The following is a 24,000-nucleotide window of genomic DNA, read 5'->3' as shown; positions in this document are numbered from 1 at the left end:
GTGTCTTGCCCAAGGACACAACGGCAGTGACTAGGATGGCGGAAGCGGGGATCGAACCTGCAACCCTCAAGTTGCTGGCACGGCTGCTCTACCAACCGAGCTATACCGCTATATATAATGATTAAAAACCAATTACAAACACAAACAAATAAATAAATAAATTAACTAAAAGCAGTGTTTTTCTCACAATGTGTCGACTTTTTTCTTATAAAATTGGGAACAATTTCTCATCTTCTTTCTGTAATATTGCAATATTTTCTCGTAAAATTATAACTTTTTTACGTAAAATTATTACTTTTAATGCAAAATGGTGACATTTGTCACATAAAATTCTGACTTTTATCACAATATTGCCAATTGTTTTGGTGTTCTTGTAAAACAGTGATTTTTTTTAGTAAAAAGTTGACTTTTGTCATAATTATGCCAAGTAAAATTTCGATTATTATTATAATATTGCCCAAATTTTAAAGTTTTCTTATAAAATTGTGACTTTTGTCAAGTAAATTTACGACTCTTTTCATAAAATTGCCAAAATGTTAAGCTTTTCTTGTAAAATTGCGACTGTTATTGAGTAAAATTACGACTTTTATCATAATATTGCACAAATTCTAAGTTTTTCTTATTAAATTGTGACCGTTTTCTTGTGAAATTCCAACTCATTTTTCACAACAAGTTTTTTATATTTGCATAGTATGTATATATTATTAATGTTGTAAATACAAATCTTTATATATCTAGAAAGGGCAGTCCTAAAGCGGTAGGCATTTTTCGGAGGTCTCAAGAAGGTAACGAATACAAGAATGTGTGTGTGCGTGTGTGTGTGTGTGTATGAAGAGTTGGGGCAAAAGGCAGAGATGCACTGTAGCATGTGCAGGCTAAAAATAGAGGTCTTCTTTTGCCTACAGAAATGTGCTCGTACAGTATCAGGAGTGACACATGAATGGCAGCTGTTTCAAGCGCCACTGTTGCGTTGTGGTAACATGCCACATGTTGTATGTCTATGAACGTGTGTGTGCGTGTGTGTTTGTGTGTGTTTACCTGGCCTCTCGAAACTTCTTCAGCAAGCTGGGCCTGTCCTGATTCCTCCGTCTTCTAAACCATCGCTGCACTTGTCTTTCCGAGCAGCCTGTCTGCTTGCAAAGGTTCACCACTGAAACCTGCAATGATGCAACACTGACCGTTATCACACGTAGGGCTGCAGCGCTTCATTGATTATTTCCGATAGAAAAAAAAATGTAATCGCATTTTATCGCTGTAACTAATAAATAATAACAAATACCAGGCCGCACTGAGAGCACACATGAGAGCGGTGGTGCGTGGCCTGTGTGAGCGTGTGGCGGCAAACAGGCAAAAAGTGAGAGGAAAAAAAAAAAACATGGCCAAAGGAAAGCGAGCAAGAGACCCAAAGAACACAAAGAGAACCTGTCAAAAGTTTTGTAATCATTTCAAACTACAAAAGACAAAAACGAGGTGAAATATATGCGCTGTCCAACACAGCTGGCTTTCCACAATACCAGTACACCGATGATGCAGCACGTTAGCAGAAAGCATCCTGCATATTTAAACAGCAAACGAGCAGAAACATAGTATATGTCTATTTTGGTAGCTAACCCCAACTTGCATCACAAATGTTTCATTCAAACGCATTTGAGGACATCGATCGTAAATTCCGGACTATAAGCCGCTACTTTTTTCCTTAGGTTTTGGACCCTGCGGCTTATAAGGCGGAGCGGCTAAATTATGAATTTGTTTTCGCTAATGCCCATAATGTTTTGTGTTCAATAGTTTGCATTTATCTCAGGCAGACGACCGAAATGATGTGTCTTTTGGACAAGTTCGCTCACTGCAGGTATTGCGGGTTGAAAATCTACTTCCTGTTTGTAATGCCTGTGGAGGTCTTGCTCCTCCGGGTTCTCTGGACCACCAATGATGGACATGACAGCCGTGTTCATCTTTGTGAACAATGATTTATTTTGCAATAAGTTGTCCTTCTTGTGCTTTTCAGCCATGTTAAAGTTTCTCTCGCTCGTTCTCCACCATCAACCACCCCCTCTCCTTCCCGACTGCTGCCTTTAACAGAGCGACAGGTGATCAGACAAACACTCACTGCTGTATCATCTACGCACCTGTCACTAATCTCGAAGCCGGTCCTGACACACCCCGCTTCGCAGCAGGTCCCCCCCCCCCCACAATGCCGTAAACCAGAAATAAGCGTCCATAGCATTTCTTCATTCATCACTCCAAACAATGTATTTAAGTTTTACAATATAACTAAAACAATTCTCACTTACTATACCCTTCCAAGTGTGATGTCTGTAGGAGTGTTTTCATGCATATTTGTACGTGCTATCGTAATGTAATGAGCATTAGTTAGTATGCTAAAACGTTTACGAGTGTCTGTGTTAGTATTAATAACTTACAATGGCATTCTGTTTGTATAGTTCCAGTTTTACTAAATACTCCGTGAATTCAGATTGGAGTCTGTTTAGCTGATTGGACAGCGAGCTTCCGCATCTAGTGGGTCCATGACGATGACTTCTGTTTTGTTTGCTCAGCCGTTTTACTGCCGTGTTACAGACACCAATTGGAAACAATTAAGGTCTGTAAATAAACATTTACAAAATATCTCTGTGTAAATAACTCATTTCACAACATATATGTTTGCGGCTTATAGTCCTGTGCGGCTAATATATGGAAACATATTTGATGGGTGCGGCTTATATGTGCGCTCTATAGTTCGGACAATACAGTACTGTTTGTATGTTAATGCTAACCAGTTGTTTGTCCAAAAATCCAACACAACTCTTTTAATTAATACCTTTTCAAATGTGAATGTTTTCAATAGACTATGTAATTACAGTCGTCCATTGCAATTTAAAGCATATTCTACTTTTGACCTAAGTTAAATGTTAAAATGCAGCATGTCTTATTTATGTCTCACCTGATTCACAGTGCAGTATTGTTCTTATTTTTTGTATCATCACAGTATTAACCAGGAGTTCCATTTACAGGTGAAGGGTGAAAGCTGCTACCAACGACACGGCTGCTAATCTTGACGCTAATGTATCCTCAATCAATCAACTTTTTGGTGCACATCATCTTTAACTTCGGCCTTATCAATAACACATCTCCACATTGGTGAGCCTTTGACACGGGCGAAGTAAAAAACCAACAGCAGCGCAACACTAAATGCCAACAAGACTTCTATCAGAAGTGTTTGGAAAATTACTTTAAAATTGTTATAGTTGTTATTTTGCCAAAAAAGTAATATAATTAATAACAGAATTACTCTTTAATACATGTAATAATTACTAGGGGAAGTAATAAATGTGTGATTTAAAAAAAATAAAAATTCAAATATATGGCTTATGCAGGTGAGATGTTTCATGAGAGCAGAGCGTGTGCATGTGCCTTTAAAAGGCGGTTGCTAAGTGACGTGTGACGTCAGCGTCCAGACTGACCGGCATTAGCTCAGCTGTGCTTGTTAGCTCAGACTTGCAGTTTGCGGGCATTAACAGCAGCTGTGTTGAATCTTTTCACTGGATTGTGTTAATAAAGAGATGGAATGTGCTTCGACAGCTGTAGTCTCCTTGCCCACAAACGGGGTATTGTCGGATCGCGAGCTCGTCACTTCGGTCACTGATTTGTTTGTTGATTATTCCCTTTGAAAAAGTAATGTGTGTGTGCGTGTGTTGTTTGCTGTGTGATGTTGCCTCTTTCTATTTGATACAAAGTTCATTTTAGTGTGTTTATTGGCAAAAGGAAAACTTGATGTGCTTCTGACGCTGTCTTGTTGACATACAACCACATCAAACGTACCTCTAGCAGCGTTGTAACGTACCTAAAAGTAATTAATTGTTACAAGTAAAAGTAAAGTTACCATTCAAGCATCAAAAACACAGCTCCACACAACGTTGGTGAGTCTTGAGAGCGATAAAGAACGTCAACGCAGGACACATAATGCCAACAACACGGCCAGTGGTTGGAGCTGCGACTGTCGAGGTGTGACAGACAAAGACGTGCCCGCGGTTTCAGCACATGGAAGTACAGTTCAAACTTAGAAGAAAGTATTTCCACGTCGTAGTCGTGTTGTAGTGGCCGTGTGACAACCATATAAATGACGCTTGGTGGATCCTGTAATCTACAGCGGAACACACTCTAGGCTACTGTATTGGGTGGAATGGGAGTAAAGGCTGTTATTGCATGTTTGGAAGGCTGTAATTATGTTTGAAAATGTTCTTAGAAGGTCGTAAACAGTTTTTTAATGCTATAATTATAAACATTTTTGACTTATCAATTATAATCCTACTTATCAAAACAATTATTGTTTTTAATGATAATATCAATGAGGGATTTTTTAATCACTGCTATTTTGAAATTGATGATTGATGGTATTCATTTTTGTTTCGCTACTTTTGGATTGTTCCGTGTCATGTTTGTGTGTCCTCAATTGTTTTCAATTGCTCTGTTTATTGCTACTCTGGGTGTTGCTGGGTCGGGTTTGGTTTTGGAGTTGGATTGCATTGTTGTGGTGTTTTTGTGTGTTGTTTTGTTGAATTGATTAATAAGAAAAAAAAAGAAAAAAGAAAAAGAAAAAAAAAAGAAATGTGTTTTCTCTGTTCAGGCCTCTGTAACCAATTAGCCGCAAAAAGACGGGCACGACTGTATTAAGTTTTCAGAATGTGTTATTATTATTCAACAAATAGTGTGTCTAATTAAAAAAAATCATAAAAATGTTCAAAAAAATTTTTTTAAATCATATTTTATCAGAGAGCCTCTTTGTTTAATTTTTTTTATTTCCTAGATTTAGTGTACACTTTTCACTTTTTGTCATTTTTAAATATCGATTTTTTCGGACCATAGGGTGCACCGGATTATAAGGCAAACTGCCAATGAGCGGGTCTATTTAGGTCTATTTTTTTAAAAAAGGCGCACCAAAGTGGTTCTATTATGATTTGTTTCTACATATAAAACACTTCCTTTGGGTCTACATAACATGTAATGGTGGTTCTTTGGTCAAAATGTTGCATAGATTATGTTTTACAGACCATCTTCAAGCCGCTTTCTGACCGTCTCTTTAGAATGCGCCGTTTTGTGGGCGGATCTTATTTACATGCCTCCACTTCGACAACGTCTTCTCCCCATCATCTTTGTTGTAGTTTTTAGCGCTTCCACAGCGAGTCTACTGACAGATATCAGCGGAGGATGATACCCCACAACAAGAGGATAGAGGAAAAAAGAAGGAGCTTATAGACTACAGCGTCGGACTACAATGGCAGACACGCAAATTTTCGGAACGTATGCAGATCCCAAATACTCATCAGCAGGTACCAATAGGTAAGAAAAGTTTCTTTTGCATAATATTGCGTAACAAAATAACCAAATAATGTCCCCTAATAGGTGCCATTTTAGGGTCCTTATACACACATCATAATAATACACGTATGTTGAAGCACAGTACGTTTAACTACACTAGCCATAATGCTCCGCATTCAATCAAGCGGTGCGGCTTTGTAGCTTTCCAAAATCGTACTAAAACTTTTTGACAGATTTTTGAGGGCTTTGTGTAATGTTCTTTATTCTCAGCGAAACCTCAAAGTTTTGGTGTTGCTTGCTTATGGGTACTTGCTAGCGTCATTTATTGAACAGGTGTCAACCTGCAGTCCACACGTGCCTCTTATGTGTGACTTCCATCTACTACTGCTTTACCATGAATTCATTAACGTGGAACCCGACTTAAACAAGTTGAAAAACGTATTCGATTATTTAGTGGTCAATTGTACGGAATATGTACTGTACTGTGCAATTTACTAATAAAAGTTTCAATCAATCAATCAATGGTCATACTTATTACACCATGTACCAAATAAAATGGCTTCGAGGTCAGTAGGCACAATCAGAACTAATACGTACATTACGCGCACCTGGTTATAAGGCGCACTGTGGAATTTTGAGAAAATGAAAGGTTTAAGTGTGCCTTACAGTCTTAAAATATGGTATAAGTGATACATAGTGATGCTCTCATGTTATAAGTGCAATTTATTGTGCTGTGCATCTATATAAAAAAGGGTCATCAGAAAAATCCTTGTTTATTTCAACAGTTTTACCTGAACGCAAACTGTGTTTTATTGAATTACTTGATTAATCAAACAAATAAATAAATGGATTACCAAAATATTTCTTAGCTGCAGTCCTCATTACGCGTGTTGTATTGTGCACACGTGCTCACACTGCATGGGTTTATTGTAAATAATGTAAATAATTAAATGTATATACTCTGATGATTAACTTGTGTGATGACTGTATTATGCTGATAGTATATATTTATACCATGAATCAATTTAAGTGGACCCCGACTTAAACAAGTTGAAAAACTTATTCGGGTGTTACCATTTAGTGGTCAATTGTACAGAATATGTACTGTACTGTGCAATCTACTAATAAAAGTTTCAATCAATCAATCAAGGTTCAGACATTTACCTGTGTGGGGTTTTTGGTCACAGTACAGTAGTAGGATTCCAGCGTGGGGTTGGGAGGCGCCCGCAGCCGCTCCGTTTCTTTCACCCCCAGCAGAGAGGCCAGAGGCATCGCCACCGTCCTGTGGACACAACATGGCATATATTGATGGTGCACAGTCCATCCATCCATCCATTTTCTACCGCTTGTCCCTATCGGGGTCACGGGGGGGTGCTGGAGCCTATCTCAGCTGCATTCGATATAATTAAATACATACCGTATTTTCCGGACCATAGGGCGCACCGGATTATAAGGCACACGGCTGATAAATAGTCTATTTTTGATCTTTTTTCATATAAAAAGGCGCACCGGATTATAAGGCGCATTAAAGGACTCCTATTATTATTTCTAAATGTAAAACACTTCCTTGTGGTCTACATAACATGTGATAGTGGTCCTTTGGTCGAAATGTTGCATAGATTATGTTTTACAGATCATCTTCAAGCCGCTTCCGGATGCGCCGTTTTGTGGGCGGTCTTATTTACGTGGCTCACCTTCGGCAGCGTCTTCTCCCCGTCATCTTTGTTGTAGCGGTGTAGCGTGCAAGGACGGGAGTGGAAGAAGTGTCAAAAGATGGAGCTAACTGTTTTAATGACATTCAGACTTTACTTCAATCAATAACGGAGCAGCATCTCCTTGTCCGGAAACAACAACACAGGAAATGTGTCCCGTGAAAAAACGTCCGACCGGAACTCTCTAATAACTACAGTTCCTTGAGTAAATATTGTAAACTCACTATACCGGTATGTTTTAGCGCTTTCATGGCGAGTTTACAGACATATATAAGTAAGAACTTTAAACTACTTTATATTAGAAATGGCAACAGCGGAGGATGAATGTCCCATAACAAGAAGATAGAGGGAAAAAAAGAAGCTTATCGACTCCGGAACGCGCGCAATTTTTCAGGACTTTTACAGATCCCAAATACAGATCAGCAGGTACCAGAAGGTAAGAAAAGTTGCTTTTGCATAATATTGTGAAACAAAACTCCAGATAATATGTCTTACCTTATACACACACCATAATAATACTCGTATGTTGAAGCACAGTACAATCCATCAAGCGGTGCGGCTTCATAGCTTACCAAAGTCGTACTAAAACATTTTGATGGATGTTTGAGCGTCGTGTGTAATGTTCTATATTTTCAATGGAACATTGAAAATGTTGGTGTTGTTTACTTGAGACATATTGCCATCATAGTGCTGTCTACACGTATCTCTTATGTTTGACTGCCATCTACTGGTCACACTTATCATTACGCCATGTACCAAATAAAATAGCTTCGAGGTGAGTAAGCTCAACCAAACGTATTCCTTACATTAAGCGCACCGGGTTATAAGGCGCACTGTCGAGTTTTGAGAAGAAAAAAAAAGATTTTAAGTGTACCTTATAGTCCGGAAATTACGGTAATAATTATACTAATAATGATAATAAAATAGGGGAAAATAATCCCCTTTTGCATGTAAAATCCTGCATTTTTTCTGTCAGCTAGGGATGTAAAGATATAAGAAATGTATATCACAGTTATTATCATTATCGCAGTATTGTTGAATCTGCTCAAAAAGTACTCATACAAACCGAAATATTTTAACCAAGTTGTATTTCTTTTTAAGAACTAAAATAAACAAACATGCTATGTTACTTTTTGGCAGAGGAAACATTAAATATTGTTCTGGCTTTACAAGAGACATTTATTTTATTTCTTATTTATTACATTATATTCTTCTTCCATTTTAATTTGTAAATGTTATAGATTTTTTTTTTTAAATAAATGCATATGGGTGATCACTTGGGTACTTCACGTCCGGTTTATGTCACGTCGCGTGACTTCACTTCCTGTTGAAGGGTATACATCGATCACTTTGTTCTACAAGACCTTTAACAGTTCCTTCTCCTTGGTTGCTCCATGCGGCTTTGGTGGATATATGGCCTCAGCAAAAGTCCAAAGGTCAGGGGCTGAGTGGAAGTGTGGCAGTGTTGGTCGAAGACCGTTTGAATACAAAACGTAGTTTGTTTACTCCAATATTAGCGGACTTATCGCAAGATCCAATCACAGGAAGTACAGGGTTTGCTTTTGTAGTACCAGGGCTCCGGATTGGAGTTAAAGAAAGAACAACGAACCGTTTGGCAGTGTTTACAGTCGAGCTATTGGCAATCACAGCAGCACTACAGTGGGTAGAAGAGTCACAGCTAAAAAAGGGGGTGGTCTTCTCCGACTCAAGGTCAGCGTTAAGCTCTATTCAATATTTTAGGGTGCAAAGCAGACAAAATATAGTTAATGACATATATTAAAATATTATTCAGGCTCGAGAGGGTGAATACCACTGAAGGTTCCTTTGGGTTCCGGCTCACACAGGCATTAAGGGCCATGAATTGGCAGATCAGCTGGCAAAAGAGACACTAACACTAGAGCAGCACAGAGAGGTACCTCTCAGTGAAAAAGAGACAAAATATTTTGAAAGATGGCAATTACATTGGGACAAGAGTACAACAAGAAACGTATATGTAATTCAGTACACAGACAAAGCGGGAAGAACTGTAAGGGGGAGCACAAAAGAGGAAGGAATCATATCACGCATTAGATTAGGACACACCAGACTGAATAAGACATTGCATCTTATAAACAAACACCCAGCAGGATTATGTGGCAGCTGCAATGAGTTAGTCAGTGGAACATGCAATCATTCATTGTGGGAAATAAAGTAGAGAAAGGAGAAAACTAAGAGAGGAAGTTAGAAGACATGGACTGAAGGAGGTTACTCTCAAAGGGGTACAAAGCAGCAACTAGAACATTTTAGTGAAGTTTCTGGAAGAGACGGGTTTATGGAATAGAATTTAGTATGTGAAGGTATATATGTATGTATGTGAGGGGAAGAAAAGTGAAGGAACTCTGGTTCACACGAGTCGGCGATAATGCACCTTTAACGTTGAGTACCCCGTCATTAAACAAGAAGAAGAAAAAGAAGACAGCACAGCATTTATGTTCAATGTGAATACTGGATCTTAGTCGTTTAAGACAGTAATGGGTTTATACAAGTTTAGATTGGGGTATGACGTTTCTTAACGGGGAAAGACGTTAATGTCTCTTGTTTTCATGTTAGCATTTGCGCTAGCTAGCAGGCTAATGCTATGTCGTTTTATCAACGTGTGGTTTTTAATCGCAGATTTTTGATCATTTTAATTTCATCCATCGAGAGTTTTACCGTGGTTATCATTATTACCGTTAGATCTCTAACTGTCAGCATTCTGTTTAAAAAGGAACTGACACAGACTGGGCTGTAGTTTGAATCCCAGCTGTATAAGGGTATTGCACATTCAATATTGGGATTGAGGTGCAAACATGGACAGCTACCCTGTTGTGTTGAAAACAACTGTCCAATAAGTATTTTTTATACCTTACACCAGATGCCCCAGCCTTGTTGCGGAGTGAGAAGCTGTAAAACCCTAGTAAAGGAATAGAGGAACAGTTTTGTAAGTCAGTGTTTTTCAACCACTGTGCCGCGGCACACTCGTGTACCGTGAGATATTGTTTGGTGTGCCGTGGGATATTATGTAATTTCACCTAATTGGGTTGAAATATTTTATGCAAACCAGTAATTATAATCCGCAAATAATGTGCCATTGTTGAGTGTCTGTACTGTCGAGAGCTCGGCATATTAGTAGGTGGCAGCAGGTAGCTAATTGCTTTGCTTTGATCACAACATGGTTTGTCGTGATCACAATATGCGGGAGGCAGCTTGCAGGTAAAAAGGTATCTAATGCTTAAACCAGAAATAAACAAAAGGCAAGTGCCGCTAAGAAAATGTATTGAAGCTTAGGGATGGCTGCGCAAAACGAAACTAAAACTGAACTGGCTGCAAAGTAAACAAAAACGGAATGCTGGATGACAGCAAAGACTTACAGCGTGTGTTTGTTCAAATAAAGCCAATAATGCCATTTTTTTGTTGTCCCCTTTATTTAGAAAAGTACCGAAAGGTATCGAAATAATTTTAGTACCGGTACCGGTACCAAAATATTGGTATCGTTACGACACTTTTAGGATTTAGGAGGTTGACATAATAATGAAAATAATATATTTTGGACAGACAATAAAGGAAACAAGTAATAAAGGTAACAGTGTAAATTAAGGGACAAACCAACTGACCTTTCAAAGATCTGACGCACGATCAGAAATACAAGAGCAATGGGCAGGGCCACCCACAGGTCCCCCGCTTTGGCGTACACTCGTCCTTCCCGATCCTCCAGGTCGGCCCAACCCAGGCCTTTCGGAAACCACAGCCGCTCCTGCCAGAACCACTGGCTCAGCTCGGACAGCATCCCTACACGCAGGACACACATGGACGCAAAGAGTTGGACACGTTTAAACAATTACACGACGGCGGCCATGTTTCCTTTGTGGCGGAGTGACCTGCTGAGACCCACGAGGGAGAGCGTGACTCAAACTTTACATTCATACTTTCCAGCGCAGACATGAGCGCTCCACATTGAGGGCGTGGCAGGACCAAAAAAGGGGGAAGCAGCATCTGAGGGATCATTACTCATCGTATGTGCACAGCAATGTGGGCGCACCCTCCGGACTCAAGAGTCCATTTGTACATCTGCTCCCACAAACTGCATCTGTGAGTCTGAGGACTACTTTTTTCAGTAAGGGGGTCCTTCTTTGGGTCAAAGGCATATGGAACTCTCCCCTCCCTTGACTGCGTCCCAAATATGCAGCAGACGTTTCTTCACACTTAGTAACCATGAGCTTTTAACGTTCATAAAAATAACATTTTGCTTCATAACACGTTGCTTAATCACTGGATCTGCGAACAACACATGCGGTGGAACCTTCATTTGCAAACTTTTCCATTTACAAAGTTTTAGATCGAGCCAAATATGCCCCCGTGTGCGAACCATTTTCTTCGCTCATGGCCACAATGCCAAAAGACACTGAAGTGGTGTGTTATTGTTTGCACTATGGCGCCATCTTTTGAACGAGTTTGCTCACTGCAGGTGCTGCAGCGCTGCACTGCCCTTCTGTTTAGACCAGGGGTGTCAAACGTACGGCCCGAGGTCTGGATCAGGCCCACAAACAGGTGTTATCCGGCCCGCGGGATGAGTTTGCTAAGTATAAAAATGTACCTGAAATTTTGGAATGAAATAAAATGCTGTTCTAAATGTGTCCACTGGATGTCGCAATAGCAATTCTTTGTATCTTTGTAGATGATGCTATACATGTAAAAAATAAACCACATGATTTTAGTACATCAGTCAAGGAAAATGATCAAACTACATAAATGACATACTGTAATTTGATTTTGATATAATTTTTTTTATCTTGATAGATTGAAAATTAACACCAATGAGTCGACTGATGAATATTATCACATTATTTTTTTTATTTATCTCCTTCATTGATGTGCATCTTTGATTGATAGACAATTATAGCTCAATTATACAATTATACATTTACACACCAATGCCTGAGAAGGAGCAGGATGAAGAAGAATCTTATATTTTCCTGCCCCCTTCAACATCATACGTAGTCTTACTTAATGGATATCATATAAACCAACAATTACATCCAAATATAATGAAAACAAACAAAAAACACACAAAAAAACACAACAAGTGAAAAACTTCATGAAGTACAAACCGAACCAAAAAAAAGTAATATACACCTCATGGGATGATACAAAACAAATACAAAACCAGGCAAAATGTAAACACTTATGGCTGTCCATATGATCTTATTGTTCTGTCTTTATATATTTTTTTCAATTGGAATATATTTTTTACAGTCTTTTATCTCATTGTAAAGAGAATTCCATAGTTTAACCCCCACCACTGATATACACATTTGTTTTAAAGTTGTCCTTGAATACTGATGTTTAAAATGACCTTTTCTTCTATGCTCTGTATTCTCAGAAGTGATGACAAACATTTTTTGTAAATTTGCTGGTAATGTTTTACTTTTAGCCTTAAACATGACACATAATGTCGGTAACTTTACTAGCTCCTGTAGTTTCAATAAACCAGAATTAATAAATAATATGTAAGTGTGTTCTAAGTAATCTACTATATGAATAATCCTTATAGCTCTTTTCTGTAATTGATACAATGCCTTTACTCTTATATGTGTTCCCCCACACTTCCACACAGTAGCTGATATATGGCAATATAAGTGCACAATACAAAATACGCATTGCCCTATAATCTAACACATATTTTACCTTGTTTAATATAAAAATACTCTTAGACATCTTTTTCCGTACATGTGCAATATGAGATTTCCATATCAGACCATCATCCAGTATCACTCCTAAAAATCTAAATTCAGAAAGCCTATCAATATCAATTCCATCTATTGACAGTTTGAATGTTTCCTCCCTTTTCCTCTTGTAAAAATTTTTTTTTTTACATTTAATAATAATTTATTGACATCAAACCATCTCTTAAGTTTAATAATTTCCTCTTAATCATTTATTCAGAAAGAATAAATAACGACAAATAAAGAGAGAATAATATTAACCGCAACATGTAAGTGTAAAAATAACCCAACAACATTAAGATTTGTACAATTTAAGAATGTGCTTGTTCTATTTTTAAACAAAGAAAACAATCTGAAGTTGTCTTTATTTTTAAGTTATCGTGCCGTGATTTTACCAGTCCGGCCCACTTGGGAGTAGATTTTTTTCCACGTGGCCCCCGATCTAAAATGAGTTTGACACCCCTGGTTTAGACTGAGCTTTCAACCCAAAGTACAAGTGCCGTTCCGTCTACGAGCTGTCCATAGTGTTTCTACTCGTATGGATTCTTCATTTATCACTCCAAACAACATTTGTAAGTTTTACAATATAACTAAAACAATTCTCACTTACTAAACCGTCCCATGTGTGATGTCTGTAGGAGTGTTTTCATGCATATTTGTACGTGCTATCGTAATGTAATCAAGCAAGCTTAGCTAATACGTTAATACATTTACGAGTGTCTTTGTTAGTATTATTAACTTACAATGGCATTCTGTTTTTATTGTTTCCGTTTCATAATTTACCAAAACGTCACCATGGACTTATTGAGTCTGTTTAGCTGATTGGAGAGCTAACTTCCACAGCTAGTGGGTCCATGACGATGACTTCTGTTTTGTCTGATCAGCCGTTTTACTGCTGGGTTTCAGACACAGTTTGGAAACAATTAAGGTATGTAAATAAACATTTACAAAATATTTATGTGTAAATAAATCATTTTACAACGTATATATCTGCGGCTTATAGTCCAGTGCGGACAATATGTTGAAAACAATGTTTTCTTCGAGAATTTAATGTGTGCGCTCTGTAGTCTGGAAAAATAGCCCGGGAGGCACAAGGCATTGATACAACGTTACATGTTACATGTCTTTTAAAACTGACTTTGAAACAACGTTGCAAAATAGTTGTATTTTTAAATTGAAACAACATTGATGTCTAAAGTTAAAAAGTTAAAGTACCACTAGGGATGATGTTCGAAACCGGTTTTTACGGTTGTTCGATAACAAAAGAACCGATTCCATGGATTCGAATCCCTTTTTGAGAACCAGTTCCCGTTATCGAGGCCACTATAGTAAAGAAAAAGAGTTGGTTCTTTATTCGAATCCCTGGGAACGAATCCCGTCCCACAGGAAATGCCCTGTGGGACATCACAGGAAATGACGTAGCTCAGTCATTAGGCAGCAGATACAGAAAGCAGCAAAAATAATGGACCGGAAAAAACGCCTCAAGGCATGGCTTAATTTTACAAAAAAATACGACGGGGAAACGGCAATATGCAATTATTGCCACGCTTCGCTCTCGTGTAAGGGGGGGAAGTACAACAAGCATGTTGAAACATGTTCAGGCCGCACATAACCTGAATGTTCGAGAACCGTGGCGTGTCTTCGACACGTAGAGAAGATGACAGAGATGACGAAGCACGCCTCTCTTCCTCTGTTTCAACCTGCAGCCCCAGTTCCAGTGAAAGTGCCGGTGAGTAACTAATGTTAACTGTTGCCGGTTAATTTCCATATTTGCTCACTTGTAACCTTTAGGCTAAAATAAGGTTACCTCGTATGTCAACCAGGACTGCAGTAATGTTAGCTAGACTAACGTTACCTAAGCATAGTCAGTGGCTAACGGTAACGTTAACGTTAGCCTTTTTGTATGTGTCTGATAACGTTAACGGTATCTTGTAGCCTACACCACTCCAGAGTTTGTAGGTCTGTCTAATAAACTAGTGCTTTCTTTCTTTCTTTAGTTTATTTCGTACATGAACACACTAACAGCATAACACATCACAGTTTCATATAATTTCACTTTACATCATGTCCGAACAGGAGTAGGAAGAAGTAAAGCTTATTTAATCCTACCCTTTTCCCACTTCAGAGCGTTTACAAATATATAAATCATTTACTGACCTTTTTATAATAAAATAACATCTGTGAATTAGTATATACAACAGTTGTGTAATATTTAAGTAATTAATTCAGCCTATTAATATACTGAGATGAAGAATCTTATTTTCAATAAGGTTGAAAGTATTTCTAATTATTCTTCTTTGTACTTTGTAAGCACTATTAATTTGAACAACCTCTTAAAGTGTATCATCAGTACAATGTTTAACTTTATTACTTAATCCATTCCATCATTTAATTCCACATACTAATGCTAAAGACTTAATAACAGACACCCTAGTCTTCACATTCAGCTAATTTCCCCCCTAATTCTATGCTGTATCTGTCCCTCATTTTCCCTCCAGGACAAGGACGTGCAGTCATTCCTGGAGGAGGCCACACTGATGGACCCCAGAAGGTTTAGATACAGACTGGAGGAGGATGTCGTCAAACCTATCTGTGTGTCCAAGCTAGTTCCACGCCAAGTGAACGTGTTTTATCCACCGTTGGCGACACAATTAGCGAAGAGCGGGTCAGACTTGATCCTGAAAAAGCAGACATGCTAATTTTTTTGTAAGAAGAATTGTTGATTGATGACTGTGGCGTTCTAAGTGTCATAGTGTGTGTAGTTAGTATGTTCCAATAGCAGCAGAAGTGCACTTTTTGGAGAGCTGTATTATTTTCAGTTTTGTGCCCAAAGGACTGATTTTATTTAACACTATATTATTATTTATACACCTATAGTGATCACAGAGACAGGTTGTTTTTGTGTTACTGTATATATTTGTTTTTCTGAAAAATCCCACTTGATATACTTTGGGTAACAACAGTCAATATTTTTTTTTTTTTTTTTTTTTTTTTTTTAGGGGGGTAACAACAGTCAATATATATATATATTTTTTTTCTTATAAAATAAAAGTGAGCTTTTGTTAAACCAAATATTGTGTGTTTTTTTCCATATACAACAACCTATCTGGATTCGATAAGAGAATCGATAGGGAATCGGTTCGATAAGAGGATTCGATAATGGGCTCGAACTCGATAATTTCTTATCAAACATCATCCCTAGTAGTGTTTATGTTGTGTTGCGGTGAAAATATTCTCCCAAAATGTGTTTGTCATTGTTGTTAAGTGTAGTTTCACTATATCGCACATGTTTATGACAGTCTTGGCGTTGTTCATACGGCCACCCTTAGTGTGACATGTATGGCTGTTGAGTAAGTACATCAAAGTCTGCAGGCAGTAGGAAACACATGGTTAAGTGTAGGGAGTAAAACTGATGGCAGTCTAAAGTTCAAGATTTTTGGAGCTCTTTGTTCAGTGGATCAGATGTTTGATGAAGCTCTGTGTCTATCTACCACCACTACTGTTTTCTGTTTATTTGTAACTGACTGTGGCAGGACACCCCTGCCTCTGTTTCACTTTATGTTGCTGGTAAATAATATGGTTGTAGCAGTAGGCTAAAGTTAAATTATTTACTATGCACTAATTAAAGGGGCAGAGCTTTATGAGACATTTTAGCTTTTATATTTTATAAGATATATTTTTTGTAAGAACCACAATTAATAAATATATTTCAGTGAATAACTTATTGTTCAAATCTGTATATAAATATGTACATAAAGTGTTGTAATTATATTGTAAAATGGATGATGGATGGATGGATGTCCGTTTAAAACAAAACTGTTATTATTAATTAGTAAGTATACATTTTTTTAGCCTTTTTAGAGAAAATCATATCATTGTAGTAAATTATGCAAATTACTCGATGATGTCATGGTGACCACTCCCATAGCCACGCCCCCACCGCCACAGGTATCTTGGCAGTTTATGGGAAACACTGGTAGTGTATGCTTCTGGCAACACGTCAAACATGCTAACCCATTTGAAGCGTCACCACCCCCAAGTGAACATCGCTTCAACAAAGAGAAAGACGAGCGTGGTGCAAACACCGCATTCAAGCAGCCTCTCCTCGGCGAGTCAGGCAGGGCTAAAGCAATAACAAATGTTTTTATAGCAGCAGATTTAAGACCATATTGCATTAAAATTTGATTTTGACCCACTTCTATGGTGGAAGAACAATGAGCCCATATATCCTCTTACTGCCAAGTTAGCCAGGCACTACCTCGCCATACCTGCTACCTCCGTGCCCAGCGAAATGCTATTTTCCACAGCTGGAGACATTGTAACTGCAAGCAGTTACAATGTGGATAAACTGATTTGTCTGGCAAAAAACATGAAGATTGAGTGAAAGTCACCAGGGTTAAAGGCTGGGGGGGGGAAGAAAAGTTAATCGGAAGCTGAGTTGACTTGAAACTGTTTAATGTTGCACTTTTTATATGAAGAAGAAAAGTTTTGTCATTTTATTTACTCTGAGCAACAACTTGAAGCAGTTTAATGTTGCACTATATATGTAGAAATGTTGCACTTTACATGTAGAATGGTTTTGTTAAGAAACCAATTCTGAGGCTTATCCAATTTTGTTTTATTTTGTTTTTATTTTATATATGTTGACCACATTAACCCTGGCAATGGACCCTTTGTGTATATGTATGTTATTGTTATGCTTAGCATTCATGACTGCCTGCTGTTGCACTGATGGCTCACATCCATCACACACAGAGCTATTTCTATTTTTGGGCAGAATTATTATAGTGTTCCCAATGTTAAAAGAATAAAGCCATTGTATACAAGATTGGTAAATATATAAATAACCATAAAATGTATATTTTGTTGTTTTCTTACTGTACCGAAAATGAACCGAACCGTGACCTCTCAGTGTTTCCCATAAACTGCCAAGATACCTATGGCGGTGGGGGCGTGGCTATGGGCGTGGTCACCATGACATCATCGAGTAATTTGCACAATTTACTACAATGATTTGATTTTCTCTATAAAGGCTCAAAAAATATATATACTTACTAATTAATAATAACAGTTTTATTTTAAACGTCCATCCATCCATTTTACAATATAATCACTTTATGTACATATTTATATACAGATTTGAACAATAAGTTATTCACTGAAATACATTTATTAATTGTGGTTCTTACAAAAAATATATCTTATAAAATATAAAAGCTAAAATGTCTCAAAGCTCTGCCCCTTTTAATTAGTGCATACAAAATAATTTAACTTTAGCCTACTACTACAACCATATTATTTACCAGCAACATAAAGTGAAACAGAGGCAGAGGTGTCCTGCCACAGTCAGTAACAAATAAACAGAAAACAGTAGTGGTGGTAGATAGACACAGAGCTTCATCAAACACCTGATCCACTGAACAAAGAGCTCCAAAAATCTTGAACTTTAGACTGCCATCAGTTTTACTCCCTACACTTAACCATGTGTTTCCTACTGCCTGCAGACTTTGCACCCTTTGTTATATACACATGTTGTGTTTCTAATATAAATACATTTAATAAAGTCAAATACAAATAAGGCAACAAGAGCAGTATCCTACACTTCTCTTTTGTAAAGTAAATCTGAACAGCCGATATGGGCATCTACATCAACTATATGATTTGCCTGAGAAGCTGGAGAGGACAAAAAACAAAACAAAACAAAAATTATTATTATCTTTTTTTAAATGTTTATTTATTTATTTGTGGCGGACGTAATTCTTTCGTGGCGGGCCGCCACAAATAAATGAATGTGTGGGAAACCCTGCCTCTAAACCGAGGTACGTACCAAACCGAGATTTCTGTGTACCATTACACCCTTACGTACAACCCTAGAGCAGCCATATCCAATTAACCGACTCATGACTTTAAACACTTTTTTGATTTGTCCCGATGAATTTTTACACCCCGACTAGTCACGCTTTTATTAGAAGAGCTCAACAACGACCCTTACGAGCCTTCCATCTTGAAACACTGCATGCTACTGTACAGCCCGCCTGCTATTTTTTCACTCCATGTCATGTTAGTCATGCTACCCCCGCGGCCTCAGCACAGGTGCTAGACGAGAAGGGTGGCATAGTTTTCCCACTTCTTTTGCCAACTTCTCAGGCGCAGAATGCCTCCTCCACTGCGGCGACACGCTGCTTGCGCAATGTCTGGCACCGCTAAAAAAGTGCAGTCTCACCAAAAACAGATAAGTAAATGAGTTTCTGCGCACAAACGGGAAGGGTCCAGAAGGTAGGGGAACAACAACGCAGGCTTACTTCCCCGTGTTATAACCAAAATAAAAACAATCCTCCATTGCCGCTGCGCCTTTACAGTATTGGGAGGGAATTTCCGAAAGAAGGGGACAACATTTAGGTTCATGTGCTGACATCATCAGCTTTTTTTAAGCGCCTTTTTTTTCTCCCCCACTCAGAGCACATTCCATTGGTGCGCCGGATCATATGACCGCATTCTGACCATTTCAATGGTCCAATCAAAAAGGGGATGTCTATACGGCAGGGGAGGGCGACAGGAAGTCGTCTTTCTTTCTCTTCTTCCTCGATACAGACTTTAAATCTGAGGACTCTTGAAAATACCAGAATGTGGTTTTGCATCGGACAGCCTCTCGGGTAGCAGATTAACTTAGACGGACCAAACTGGTACCTGGTACCGAGTCCAGGGATATGTGCAGTCTGTAAACATATGAAGGAAGTGCTCCATAAACACAACTTTTAATTAACGGAGAACATGTTTGCATGTGTACATGACTGTCAGACATGTGAGTCATCTAAATTCCATGTAGCCTTCGGTGAAGATGAATCATTCTATCACAACTTTTCCAAAGAGGTAGAGCATCTACAACAGGGGTGTCCAAAAGACGAAAATTTGTCCCGCGAGACGGCATGAGTTCAACAAGGGTGTATACATATTACATTGAAATATCTGGTGGTTTGTTAGGTGCATATATGTGAGTGACTCAGGCCAGTGACCATGGAGTGTGCTTTCTAGGGCAGTGTTTTTCAACCTTTTTTGAGCCAAGGCACATTTTTTGCGTTGCAAAAATCCAGAGGCACACCACCAGCAGAAATCACTGAAAAAAACGAAACTCAGTTGACAGTAAAAAGACGTCGCAATTTTTGGATATGACTTTAAACCATAACCAACCATGCATCACTATAGCTCTTGTCTCAAAGTAGGTGTACTGTCACGACCTGTCACATCACATCATGACTTATTTTGACTTTTTGCAGTTTTCCTGTGTGTAGTGTTTTGGTTCTTGTCTTGCGCTCCTATTTTTTTGGTATTTTCCTGGAGCAGTTTCATGTCTTCCTTTGAGCGATATTCCCCGCATCAACTTTGTTTTAGCAATCAAGAATATTTCAGTTGTTTTTATCCTTCTTTGTGGGGATATTGTTGATTGTCATGTCATGTTCGAGTGTACTTTGTGGACGCCGTCTTTGCTACACAGTAAGTCTTTGCTGTCGTCCAGCATTCTGTTTTTGTTTACTTTGTAGCCAGTTCAGTTTTAGTTTCGTTCTGCATAGCCTTCCCTAAGCTTCGATGCCTTTTCTTAGGGGCACTCACCTTTTGTTTATTTTTGGTTGAAGCATTAGACACCTTTTTACCTGCACGAAAAAGCATTAGACACCTTTTTACCTGCACGCTGCCTCCCGCTGTTTCCGACATCTACAAAGCAATTAGCTACCGGCTGCCACCTACTGATATGGAAGAGTATTACACCAGTGTTTCCCACACATTCATTTATTTGTTGCGGCCCGCCACGAAAGAATTACATCCGCCACAAATTATTATTATTTTTTTTTTGTCCTGTCCTGTCCTGCCCATATAGGCTGTTCAGATTTACTTTACAAAAGAGAAGTGTAGGATACTTCTCTTGTTGCCTTATTTGTATTTGACCACTACGGTTTTCTGTTTATTTGTTACTGACGGTGGCAGGACACCTCTGGCTCTGTTTCACTTTATGTTGCTGGTAAATAATATGGTTGTAGTAGTAGGCTAAAGTTAAATTATTTAGTATGCACTAATTAAAGGGGCAGAGCTTTAAGAGACATTTTAGCTTTTATATTTTATAAGATATATTTTTTGTAAGAACCACAATTAATAAATATATTTCAGTGAATAACTTATTGTTCAAATCTGTATATAAATATGTACATAAAGTGTTGTAATTATATTGTAAAATGGATGGATGGACGTTTAAAACAAAACTGTTATTATTAATTAGTAAGTATACATTTTTTTAGCCTTTTTAGAGAAAATCATATCATTGTAGTAAATTATGCAAATTACTCGATGATGTCATGGTGACCACGCCCATAGCCACGCCCCCACCGCCACAGGTATCTTGGCAGTTTATGGGAAACACTGTACACGGTTACTCTGCCGAGCTCTAGACAGCACAGACACTCGACAACAACACATCATTTGCAGACTATAATTACTGGTTTGCAAAAAATATTTTTAACCCAAATAGGTGAATTTAGATAATCTCCCACGGCACACCAGACTGTATCTCACGGCACACTAGTGGTTGAAAAGCACTGTTCTAAGGACAACATACACAGCATTTATTTGTATGACCCAATCCAAACAACCTTCCCTAGTCATGGCGCAGGAAAAAATAAATTCAACCCGCACAAAAAAATCAATAAACATGGTCACACATAACAGCCTGCTCACTGAATTGTGTGGATTTAGAAAAAAACATCCAACCACCATAAGAAATTCTAAATTCCACCCATTTAATTTCATTGCAAGGCATGATGTGGAAAATGCCAAAAAAAAACCTCTCTCCACATTTATCCATATTTGGCGCATTTTAACTGCTTGATATTTCTGATTGGTTACAAAACTTAAAGAAAGCCGCCACGAAGGTAATCGTTACTTTGCATGCAGTCGGCCAAATGCTTTTAGCCCAATGCGGTCCCGCAATCAAAAAGTTTGAACACCCCTGATCTACAAGCTTGTTTGGGACAAGAGGTAGGGGATCCTGTTAGATCAGGGGTCTGTCAGCCGCCATATGTTGCTCTTCCGCCTCCTTGTTGAGGCTTCCTCAGATTTTTTTTAACACCCGGAGTGACAAAAGTTCTATAATTTCCGACTGTCTGTGAGGCCGAGAACGTCCTGAGGTGCAAGGGAGGTAAGTAAAAGAGACTGGAAGCCTGTGTGTTCAGTTCAGCTTCTCCAGTGTGCAAGCCCTTGGGGAAGCTAACCGTGAATATTTGCCAAAAACAAAAAAGAAAAATGAGTTTATTTCACACGAACAGATTTGTTTTCCTGTAAAATAGAAATAAAAAGATGACAACTTTAAAAAGTTTATAAGCTGTGTTACGTTTTGTGGCTCTATACTATTTTTCTTTAGTGCGGGGGTCGGCAACCTCTTTAGCACCGCCCTAGAGGCTCCCTGGAGCTTTTTCAAAAATGTATGAAAATGGAAAAAGATGGGGGGGAAAATATATTTTTGTTTTAATATGGTTTCTGTAGGAGGACACAAACCTTTCTAATTGTTAGAAATCCACTGTTTATATTAAACATGCTTCACTAATGAGAGTATTTGGCGAGCGCCGTTTTGGCCTACTAATTTTGGCGGCCTATTGAACTCACCGTGGTTTGCTTGCATACAACGTGTTTTATGCCACTCCTTTGTTTCATTTTGTCCACCAAACGTTTTATGCTGTGCGTGAATGCACAAAGGTGAACTTTGTTGATGTTATTGACTTCTTGTAGTGCTAATCAGGCATACTTGGTCAGTGCATGACTGCAAGCTTATCGATGCTAACATGTTATTTAGGCTAGCTGTATGTACATATTGCATCATTATGTTTGTAGGTATCTTTCAGCTCACTTAATTTCCTTTACTTATGCCTCTTTAATTGATGTGTCAGCCCAATTTAAATTATGTGGCAGGCCAACCGAAATGAAGTTGCAGCTTAAATTAAATGATGTGGCAGGCCATTTTAAATAATGTGGCGAGCCATTTTGAATGACGAGGCGGCCCGATTTATATAATGTGGCGGGCCATCCTAAATGATGTGGTGGTTCACTTTAAATGATGTGACAGTCCATTTGAAATGACGAGGCGGGCCAACTTAAATGATGCGACTGTCCACGCCAAATGACGTGGGGTGGCGACATTAGATGATGTTAAATGTGCCACAAGTCAAATTATGTGGCGGGTCTTTTTAATTGATGTGTCGGCCCAATTTGAATGCCTTGGCAGGCCATAATAAATGATGTGGCGGCTCACTTTTAATGACGTGGCGGGCCATTTTAAATGATATGGCGGGACACGTCAAATGAGGTGGTGAACTACCTCAAATGAAGTGGCGCGGCACAATAAATGATGTGGCAGACCACTTGAAATCATGTGGCGGGCCACATCAAATGAGGTGGGGGTCGACATTAAATGAGGTGGTGAACTACTTAAAATGAAGTGGCGCTATACAATAAATGATGTGGTGGGCCACCTCAAATGATATGGCTGACCACTTGGAATTATGTGGCTGGCATGTTTAAATGAGGTGGGGGCCACCTTAAATGAGGTGGGGGGCGACATTAAATGAGTTGGTGAACTACCTAAAATGAAGTGGCGTTCTACAATAAATGACGTGGCGGACCACTTGAAATGATGTGGCAGACCACTTGAAATGATGTGGCTGGTCAACTTAAATGATATGGTGGGCCAAATCAAATGAGGTGGGGGGCGACATTTGATGAGGTGGTGAACTACCTCAAATGAAGTGGCGTTCTACAATAAATGACGTGGCGGACCACTTGAAATGATGTGGCGGACCACTTGAAATGATGTGGCTGGTCAACTTAAATGATATGGTGGGCCAAATCAAATGAGGTGGGGGGGCGACATTTGATGAGGTGGTGAACTACCTCAAATGAAGTGGCTCTGTACAATAAATGACGTGGCGGACCACTTGAAATTATGTGGCTGGCCATTTTAAATGATATGGCGGGCCACATCAAATGAGGTGGGGGGCGACATTTGATGAGGTGGTGAACTACCTCAAATGAAGTGGCGCACTACAACAAATGATGTGGTGGACCACTTGAAATGCTGTGGCTGGCCATTTTAAATGATATGGCGGGCCACATCAAATGAGGTGGGGGGCGACATTTGATGAGGTGGTGAACTACCTCAAATAAAGTGGCGTTCTACAATAAATGACGTGGCG

The 24,000-nt window shown here is 38.8% G+C and overlaps 1 protein-coding gene across 1 annotated transcript in view; it reads right to left on the bottom strand.

Moving 5' to 3' along the window:
• LOC133636058 (ceramide synthase 2-like) overlaps window positions 1-24,000 on the bottom strand; it is a 51,881-nt gene that overhangs the window by 25,905 nt on the left and 1,976 nt on the right. Inside the window, exons 2-4 of the mRNA XM_062029675.1 lie at window positions 10,661-10,835; window positions 6,481-6,598; window positions 1,039-1,157 (exon numbers count right to left, since the gene is read on the bottom strand). Coding sequence (XP_061885659.1) covers window positions 1,039-1,157; window positions 6,481-6,598; window positions 10,661-10,833 — 410 coding nt within the window. The 5' untranslated portion in view covers window positions 10,834-10,835. The remainder of the gene's footprint in view (window positions 1-1,038; window positions 1,158-6,480; window positions 6,599-10,660; window positions 10,836-24,000) is intronic.

This window comes from Entelurus aequoreus, linkage group LG20 (genome assembly GCF_033978785.1).
Source record: "Entelurus aequoreus isolate RoL-2023_Sb linkage group LG20, RoL_Eaeq_v1.1, whole genome shotgun sequence".
In the NCBI taxonomy this organism is placed as follows: Eukaryota; Metazoa; Chordata; class Actinopteri; order Syngnathiformes; family Syngnathidae; genus Entelurus; species Entelurus aequoreus.
The sequence above is the reverse complement of the archived record's forward strand: the minus strand, read 5'-3'. Positions and strand labels throughout refer to the sequence as shown.